This window comes from Cupressus sempervirens, chromosome 3 (assembly GCF_028749045.1).
Source record: "Cupressus sempervirens isolate cs-2001-9-10 chromosome 3, ASM2874904v1, whole genome shotgun sequence".
In the NCBI taxonomy this organism is placed as follows: Eukaryota; Viridiplantae; Streptophyta; class Pinopsida; order Cupressales; family Cupressaceae; genus Cupressus; species Cupressus sempervirens.
Window position 1 is genome coordinate 434,769,559 of NC_143120.1, and position 10,803 is coordinate 434,780,361.

At 30.7% G+C, this 10,803-nt stretch overlaps 1 protein-coding gene across 1 annotated transcript; it reads right to left on the reverse strand.

Moving 5' to 3' along the window:
* Positions 1–220: 220 nt before the first annotated feature.
* LOC149566909 (G-type lectin S-receptor-like serine/threonine-protein kinase At2g19130) lies at positions 221–1,163 on the reverse strand. Its single transcript, XM_089816568.1, has 3 exons — positions 1,038–1,163; positions 783–989; positions 221–682 (listed from the first exon to the last, which is right to left on the reverse strand). The coding sequence occupies exons 1-3, from the start codon at positions 1,161–1,163 to the stop codon at positions 221–223; spliced, it is 795 nt and encodes a 264-aa protein (XP_089672694.1).
* Positions 1,164–10,803: the final 9,640 nt, after the last annotated feature.

The window sequence follows — 10,803 nt, forward strand, 5'->3', positions numbered from 1 at the left end:
TATGGAAGCAGAAATTCTGGCAATCTTTTCTTGTTGATACAGAGTATGAGGATGCAAAATCATTAGGCAAAGTGACACCAAGTTCAATGACTCCGTCAGTACTACCATTAATGGCATCACATCTCAATGGACTCTTCTAAACACAGCCACTGGAAGCCCAATCTTGAGAGACCCAGGCGCTATTGTTTCTGGGTTTGAAGTTTTCCCCGTAGCTGGAGAGCTAAAGATTACTGGAGTCATAGATTCCGTAGGCACCACAGGGAGCATATACGTCGCATCCATCTTTGGGTATGGACCAGATCATGCTCCACTTACTCCCAGCTAATGCGTACACTCGCATTTGTCTGAACTTAGTCAAGACTATGCGTATGACTTCATTAAACGGAGAAACAAACGCATAACTTTCGAATAAACCGTAGCTATTACTTTCAACGCTGTAATTGACTAGACGTTTATCTTCAACTTCTGGAACTCTGCTGTAAATTTTGTCGTCCCAAATACCGCTCTCCCAATACTGTACAGAGCTGTTCCACGTCAACACCAATTGTTTGGCCCCAGAGGGATCCGTGTGTAAGGACAAAAGCGCAGCAGCGAGATCGAATGAATTTTTCCAAAACACTAGCTTTCGTTGTCCGCCGAAGACCATCCCCGGCAACCAAGTATCTGCAGGATAGTCGAAACTCTGCCAAACAATATTAGATTCATTGTCATTGGCCAGCATTAAGAAATTATCAGAATCTGATAACACAGCACGGGATGTCTTATTTGTTGTGTTGACGGACCAAAACAGATGTGCCTTCTACGTCAAACAGATTACCATCACTTGACAACATGAAAATGCCAGATCTGTTTCTAGCGGGAGTCTCCCTGTTGGCCACCCAAACATACGCCCTCTCTGGTATTTGGGCGTACCAGATGCCAATATACCAGTTGCTTCCATTGGGACTGAAAAATCCCAATTCAAATGTGTCATTCTTTGAAATAATTGGCTGATTTCCAATAAGCGTCAAAGCACCCAATGAAAGAGTATCTCAAACCTTGACTACAACACCGTGGCTCTGCAATTGAGTAATTAACAGTGTAATAGCAGAAACCATGCTAAAACATAGTTTCGCCCCGTCTTCCATAGCTAAATTGTTTGTGACGGAACCGACGTCCCCCATTCGTTAATATAATATATTTCCAATCGAACTTCTATGGTGGAAATTCAAACTACAAATGAAAGTCTCTCTGAAGAGGCAATTAAGTCGTATGAGTTGGGGTGTCAAAAATCACGGACAAGTCCACAGTCAATTTAACGTGTTTGCAAATTTAATCGTGGTGGAAGGAACTAAAAATTATTGTGCGGTTCGTCTACCCAATTTGTTATAGTCTGAAATACTCTGAATCAACACAATAACCGCAAAATACAGGCTTCGGAATGGTTTTCCATTAAAAATAATAATTATTATACTTATAAATAAGTACTTAGTAGGAGTTGTGCGTTAATGTACATTTAACGATTAGCTGCTAGAGCTCATTTGTTCTTATGAATGTGGAATAAAGAAGATTTCTAATAATAGATTTTATATAACAATAATTAATATATTTAAATACAGTATTTAAATATTTTAAATTGTTAAATCTTGAAAAATTATATAATAGTTACAAATTCTATTAATAAGAAATATATGATCAAATCTTATATTGAAACATAATTTATCTATATCTATATCTATATCTATATCAATTATTGATAATGATAATTCATACATAAATGAACCTCTTTTAAAAATAGGCAAAAGGAATAATCTCAATTTTCAAAATTAGAGAACATTTTTGATGAATACATATAATCAATCTTTAATTGTAGATAATAATAAAAAATTGATATTTTATTTTATTTTATATGTGTGATAACATAGAAATCATTTTTCTTGGGCATGGTTGATAGAATTAAGTTTTTTTCTATAATGTTGAAATTATAACTATTTATGTTCATATATAAAATTTAACATTTGAAGATATTATTTATTTGAGCTAGAAAAGTAAGAGAATTTTAACCGTCACAAATAATAGCACTATAAATACTAAGATTCTTTTTTTTTTAATGGAGGGTTCAGACCTCAGAGGCAATCTAGCGAGGTACGAGGCCTGCGAGCTACCAACTAGCGAAGGCCACCACTTGAAGATTATCATTTGCACAATTTACTATTTTAATGTCAAAAGACTCGCACAATTAAATCATTTAATTAAAAAAATTAAAGTTATTTTTAAAACAATTTTAAAATTACTTTTCTTTAAAAATATGTGAATAATTTTATATCAAATATAAAATTAATAATATTAATTGTTTTAAAATAAATTAATTGAAATTCAAAAAAATTATAATTAGTGTAGTTGGCTACTATTGTCTATTGTAAGAAAAAATAATATTTTGCTGATATTTTATGGTGCCTAGTTCAGATGAATATCAAATTGAAGTAAATAATAGTAATTTACAATGTTGTTTACATTTTCAAAATATCAATAAAATTGAATGAGCAAAAATATATAATAGAAAATAGATGTGAATATAGGAATTATGAGATTGATAAGAAATCAAAATAGAAACTAGTCAAAACATTAAAACTAAAATTGAGAAGAATAAAACTATATTTTTTACAATTATTAAAAAATACTTTTTCTTTCAATGGCTCATCGAAAATCAATTGGAAAACCTAAAAATCGAGGAAGTCTTGCAAGTTTACAACATTTTTAGCATAATAGTAATTTCTGGGAGCAAAGTTCCCACAATAAGCCTATCGCTTACTAACTGTCACACACTTTTATCCATGCAACAATGAGCTGATAAAAAGATTAATTTTCTAAGAAAGTATAATAATTTGCATAGTTGAAAATACACATGCATCATTAGAGTTGAAAAGTAAGCAAGGTAAAAAAAAATGATAGTTTAAAATCTATCAAAGGAACTTTAGATTATATTTTACAGAGTTAAAAAATCTATTGAAGAATAAGTTATTTTTAGATTTGTAAGTTTTGAGAAGAATTTGCAACACAATTATCTCCAAGATTTTTAATATATAAATAATACATTCATTTAAACTTATAAAATATGCTACAAAATGAATCATCACTTTTTAGAAATAATAAATATTAATTAATATAATACATTATATATATATATGTGTGTGTGTGTGTGTGTGACAATTGATTGGAAGAATATTTTTTTGGTTTAAGTTTATTTGGGAAAGATTTGTTTTATTCTCCTTCTTAAAAAATACTGTATCAAATAAAATATGACAAAAAAATCAAATGCTTTTATTTATTTCTAGTGTGAAATGTGACGTATTAAGTGAAAAGAACGTGTGATGGTAAATGTTGGCAAATTGCATTTTGCTGGTTCGTACATTGGTTTTCATTTTGCTCAGCTGTATTTTCTTCCCTTTATTAATTTTAGACTTGAATAATCCAAGTTAATACTTTAGAATATTAGATTCAAGCATTCGAAAAATTAATAGGTGTGGTCAAAAGAAAAATTGTTGTAACGAAATTGATTTAAAAACTAAACAAAATTAATTTGAAAACTAATGAAATTTAATACTTAGAATGGTAGATTCGAACATTCAAAAGATTAATAAATAAGGTTTCATTAGTTTCCTATCTAATAATATATTATATGTACAAATGAAATTTACTGTTCATTAAACATTGGCTTAAAGAAGATATTTGTTGGGCTTTTGCTAAAAGTACTACTCCAAAAATTCATTTCATAGACTTTTACAAAAAGTTTCTGCCGACTTCAGGCGGGCGGTTTGTGGGGCATAATAATAAAAGTACTAGTTCAAAAATCCTTTTCGTAGACTTACAAAAAGTTTCTATCTACTTCAGGCGGGTGGGCATGGAAAATTAAGGGGTAGTAATTGTGCGTCGTGACCCTTATAACTGAGGAATTTCTCCAAACTCTCCTTACAGCAAAATTGGTGGCGACGAAACGAGCATCCCTCATCCGTTAACATATATTTCCAAGCGAACCGACGGTGGCAAGTCAAGCGACTGGTGAAACGTCAATTCGAAGATGCCACTAGCTCATAAAGAGTTTGTGTTGCATGTGTTGCGGGTCAAAACTCCCAGTCGTGTTTGCAAATTTAGTCTTGGTGGAAGGAAGTAAAATAATGGTCCGATATCTACACTAAAAGAGTAATAGCTTGGATTGTAGCACCTCTACTATGAATTAATACAATAACTACTTTGAACTAATTTTCCCATTGCTCCTGTCGTTTGAAAGAGCAACATTTCCTCCATTCAATGGCAGTAATTCAAGTTTGTTCCGGTCTCTTCCCAGAGATGGATGTGCTGTATATGCCACCTATGGTGCCTACAGAATATGTGACTCCATTAATCTTAACCTCTGCAGCTAAGTGGAAGCCTTTAAACCCACAGACAACCGTGCCTGATTTTTACAAGATCTTCCAGTGGTTGTGTTCGGACAAGGCAGTTAAACAGTGACACTGACGAATTCATGGACCTCTATAATATATATGTGTTTTCCTTGTCGATGTTTCTATTGGGATTTCATGTTTTAAATGTCTTTACATTACCCTTTGTTTTGACCAGAAATTTCTATAGTAACAAAAGAGACTTCAATTATTGAAAAATTAAAAATTTTCACTCATGAAAGTAATATTCGATAAGTGAAATCATAGGTATAATAAAATGATTTAATTGTGCAAGACTTTGGACATTGAAATAAAAATAATATTGAGATATAAGAGAAGGAGCTTAGCACTTTGGTGACATCAAAGGAGAAAATGAAACGTTGTATGACATTGCTACTATCAAAAGTGAATAGTATGAAATTCGAAAAAAAAATAAAAATAATTGAAGGAAGTGGCTCTCTATTGTAAAGATAATGAGCAAGACCTTTAATCATGTATAGATCTTCTTAAAGAAGTTAGAATATTTAAAAGCTAAAAGACATAGAATACTGGTTATTTTAAGTCCAACTTTGAAGATTTGTGGTAATCTTTCTCCTTCCTAAAGTTCCTTCTAGTAGTTGAAATATCTATATCAATACTAGATGTATATTAAGACATCCACAACTTGGTTGTAACTTTTTTAGTGTTTTTGTCCTCTTGTTTTCTTTTTATTTCCTCTTCTAATTTTTTTTGGGTTTTATCCAGTTTTTTGACAATTGTTCCCATGCCTCATGTGACCCCTCCCATGCTTCTACCCTAACTTTTCCTCAACATGGATGATTAATAATTTAGAATACTTGAATTATAATAATTATTAATATTTATATGGAGAGACCTCCCTTATAATTCTTAAAGATTTTTTATTATTAGTATAAAAAATAGGTTTTTCGGGGGCCTTAAACAAATGATCTTCCACCAAGAGACAGATTGGAAAAACAGAAATTGGCTACCAATAGAAATCAGATAGGTTTTGATGGGGCTTGAAACACTTTATGTATACATATTTTAAGAGGGATATGGAACTTAACTAATGTGAAATATTGCAAGAGAATAAACAATGAAAACCAGCAGCCCCAAACAAGCATCCATCTATATCAAAGATATAAAAACTAGAAAAACACTTACTACTTATAAGAAAACTCACAAGGCCAAAGCCTTATGTCACTAGGCTTAGACATGGTACCCAAAACCATAGTCAAAATTAGCCTCAAAAAATTGATCATCAAGGATCTAGCTAAAGCTATATATCTCCCAAAATCATACATGGGATTAAGATAAATCCCCCCAACCTTAGTAATTAGCCTCAAACATATGCAAATTACAGATCCAAGTAACAACATCATGGGTTTTAACATGGAACTCAAACCCATCACATGATTTTTGGATGGACCCCAAAACACATCCAACCCCAAATCATGGCTATCACTTAACAAAGAACCCTATAAGATGAAAGATAAAGGGTGATAGATAAAAGCAAAGCCAAACCCAAAATGTTACAACACTAGGGAATCCCACCCAATAGGAACATGAGCAACCTAAATAGAAACCACAAAGGAGTAGAACCAACTAAGAGTAAAACAATCCATTGAAAAAATAAACCAATGAAGAAATTGGGCATAAAAATTATAAACCTCTAACTAGAAAGTACAAGAGGCCAAACAAGCATCCAACAACTGCTCCACAAGAATACACTGAGGAAATAAAGGATCCAATAAAATCTCAATAGAAACATCAAATTCCTCATCAAACTCCAAAAAAAAGACAATAATTTCTATGGAGGCAAGTCACAACTTGAAAATGAAGGGCATGTCCTCCCCAAAATGGGAGTATCCTAGTAACTAATCACTTGGATCTCCACAAATAAATGAAAATCTCAAAATTTGAAGGATGCCAAGAGAAAATATGATCAAAAACCCCCAAAAAGGGGAAGAGTAGTAAGGATCCTCAACATCTAGCAAACCCACTCCATCCTAAAAAGAACTCGAAAGAAATCCCTATAGAAGGCTTTAGGGATAACCCCAATCATCTTGGAGCAACCAAAAGCTCCAAGACAACATTAAAATAAATGGATGCACACACATCCCACACCTCTATCAATAAAATTCAATTTATCTTATATGAGCATGATCGATACCCATGAGGAACCTGTAGGAAACAACAATGAAGAGATGACATGCCCCATATCTACAACAATGGGTCTCTTCAATTCAACAACCACGTCCCAACATCTAAGCCATCAATGCCTCCAAAAAAAATATCCTAGAGATTTGAGCCCACATATGGATGAAGAAGACTCAAAATAGATTGTCAACCCAAAAACATCATTTTGGTCTTTATCATCTTCTAAAACCTCCTTTTAATCCCCTCCATTGGTAGAAACCTTATTCACACTCCTCCACTCACGTCTGATCCCTCCCTCTTAATGAAATTGTTATTATAGAAGGGAAACACACATATCCTTTATGTTTTTCCCTCTTAGGTTATGCCTCTTTTTATAGGGTTCTATGTAGATAGTCTTAGGATATGATTCCTTTTAATTTTAGCACATGTATTCATCATAGAATTCCTTTATCACTCAAATATGCTATTGTATTTCTATTTAAATTATGTTTAATTATAATGTTATAACTTATCCTACCCATCTCAAGATTACTTAGGTGGTCTTGACCAGGCTCAAGATATTACAATAGCCTAATAACTAACCTCCAAGTCTTGATCTATTGTGATATTGGGAAAAAAATGATATTTTATAATCCATCAACATGCAACCTAGGAAAGCATAAATAAATTGACAAGCTCTCTTATAAAAGGACATATTATCTCTATTTAGTTTCAATTATTAAGAATCAACAATCTCATTCATCTAACTTTTTGAAACAAATTATTTTTATCTTTGAAGTAGCCATATATAAAAATTATTAATTTCAAATAGACATTTCTTACTTTGTGAAGTTGAATGCCTTTTATTGATTCTACTAGAGCTTGATTCCTAGTTCAAAGCTTTGAAACTATAAGGGGTGGCATTGGGATTGTTCCTTGGATGAATTGGCATAATAGATAGCCCATCAACCCTTTCCTCTTAGGAAAAGAGGATCAAACTTTGACTTGTGCTTTACATCATATAATTTTTTTGATCTAGGATAAATTAGCACTTTGAATGCCTTATTCCCCATGAGATGAAAAAATTGTCTATGTAGGATCATAGGCCATATCTACTAATCGAAAAAAATTAGATGACCAATTCCTACACTTTTTTATGAATTCAAAAATATTAAACAATAAGATAAGAAGAATTGTTTTAACATCATTTTGAAAGCCCATAAGAAGAAAATTCCTTGTGCCAATTGAGAATTCATAAATATGGTATATAATTGAGGGGAAGTATCTCAAAAAATTATATCATAATAAATAGAATCCAACCTCTTTCTTCAAAGCACTTCATTAAAGATGGAAACTTATTTTAATCTTATATCATTCATAATCTTCATACTTAAAATGTCTATTATCATCTTAGTTTATTCCAAATATGGAATTGGTTGTAGGCATAGGAATCAAGAATATAATGCATATTGGGAATAGGAATGGTTATTCCAATAACAACTACTTTTTGGAATGGTTATAAGCTCGTTTTAGAGGCAAAATGAGAATTTGTATTCCTATTCCCTATATCAATTAATGAACCTCCAAACAGGCCCTTAGTTGTGTTTAATAGATTATAAATGCTACTCGTTAGAATTGTTCATGGATCACAAATTTGCAAGTAACTAGAAAAATCAAGGCATTCGAACAATTGAAGTGCAAATTGACTCATAGACCGAATAGGGAATGTAAACTAACTTCTATTAGAGAAATCCACTACAAGATAGTTGAAAATAAAACAACAATGTCATTATAGAAAAAAGAAAACAACCAACTAGGCTAACTGGCCTCCTTCTTATCCAGTTCCTCAACATCCTTGACAAAAATGTATGGGATTTTGATATTAAGAAAGGGGGTAGGATGAAAATTTGTTGTAAGTGACTTGTTGCTATCTTTTTAGCTAGTTTATGGGTCAGCCCTCATTTTGGCTAGTTTTTCATATATAAAATAAAAACAATATATTGTGAACTTTAAGCACGAGTAATGCACTTATAATAGTAACTGAAAGTGAATCTTCTTATCATACTAGCCTTGATCATGTTATTTTATTGTAATACAAGGTTGTAAAAATATAAAAAACACTTGTCTATAAATAGAAATGGTATGAATTAAAAAATTTAGAAGCTTTCAAAAGTCTAAAAATGGAAAATAGCTTGCATATGTTAGGTATTATAAAAAATTTGGTATGAGCATTTTTTACATTTGAACTCTCAAATCACACAATCTACTCTAATTTGTCTCCATATTTTTCTCACTGCATATATAAATGGTTAATTTTAATTAGAATATAAAGACCAATTTATAGTTTAATCTATTTAATTATATATAATAAAAATAGTTATTTATTTTTATAATTATATTTTAAAAAATATTTATGTTATTTTAAATTAAGTTTAATACTTTTCTTATAATATAACTTATATCTGTTACTTAAATATACATAATAATCAATAGAGTAAATTTATTTTATTATAAATATCAATATAATATTTTTTTAATAATGTAATATAAATACTAAATCTAGACTTATTTTGGTTGATTTGAATTAAATATCTTAAATAAAAATTGTATTTTCATAATAACTTACCCTTTAAAACCTAAAGTTAAGCCAATTGTGGGGAAAAATAACAAGTAAGAAAATATGCAACTCAAAAATATGTTCCTCATCTACCCTCACTTCTCACTAGATCTGCATTAACTCTAATAAATATAATTGTTTATGAAATCTAAAGAAAATATAAAAACAATGTTTATAAATGGTCCTACATTAGCCAACACACTATGCTAAACTTTAGTGTGTTGTTTAAGGTAATCCAACTAGGCACAATAAGAGAACAAGGATCCTAAAAGAAAGACAAATAAGCGTCATAAAGACACACTCCATAACTAAAGAAGGTTGTACTAAATGTGAACCAAATTGAGGTTAAATTTTTGAAGAATCTCGATTCATTCCTCTCGTTATTTTTTAAATGTTTTGTCATTTTTTGTTGTCATTCTTATATTTTGTATTGTATTAATCCTTGCACAACTTTTTGGCTATGGATTCTATGGACTCTATTGCTAATCTAATTGTTACTAAAACTTTATTCTAAATTGTCTTGGGTTCCTTCAAAACATATTTTTTCAAGAGTAAAAATTATTGTTACTCTCTCTTTAAACTTGTTTCATTTGTGTTCTGATGCCTTGTCTCATTCATCTATGAATGTTTAAAGAAATCAATGTCAAAAAAGAAGTAAATTAAAATAAGAAATTGATATTTATCTAAATTGAGAAAGTTGAAAAGTCCAAGTCTATTGTAATTAAAGATATAAAGAAAGCATAATGCTATCTCATATATTTATGTTATGCATGTGTAATAAAAAATTGATCTTCAAAATATTATACTAATATTATATTAAAATTTGAATTCTGAAATAGATATTTATGATGCAACCAAACTTATAAACTTGAAAAATTAATAGAATTTTAAAATAAAATGTATTATAATCAACTAAATTTAGTAAGAAAATATCTTACAATTTCTACGATTATATTTAAAATTAGAACATGCTAGCAATAAACGGACGAATCGAATCCTCTATCAAATTCTCTAAAAACAAAATGAACAAATTCTCTAAATCAATCTTATTAGATTGATTCTTGCTTTCTTGCATTCTCACATCTTGATGATGGATCACAGAGTGTGATCCGAAACGTTGATGCTAAAAAAACTGACATAATCAAATTCAGAAGCAAAAATTAAATTCTCTAAAAACAAAATGAACATCATGATATAAGTAAAAACTTCTAAATTATAAAATATTTCTTGACTTTGTAAAACTGGTCATTGTGCCATCACTTGCAAGTGAGTCAAAATTAACTTGTCTACCACGGACTGCGTCTCTAAACCCTTTGAAATGCAAAGCAGGACTCGCGAGATGTAACATGTTGACCATCAGCATTTTGTTCCGGTACAAATACGCCAGTGTCTGTGCCGGCATCAAATCAAAATTTTACTGTTTTTAAAATTAAATTAAAAATCTTTTTATAATTGTATCTTAAATTTAAATTTATTTTAAAATTGTCGTGTTGATAAAGGTATAGACATCGCCTTCAAATACAGCCAAGCCGTTTATCGGCCTCTTGGAACTAACCCTGTGTGCATTCAGAGGACTTTCTATCTTAGAAGTTTTCTTGGAAAGATTCCTGCCATAGAGAGATTTTAGCA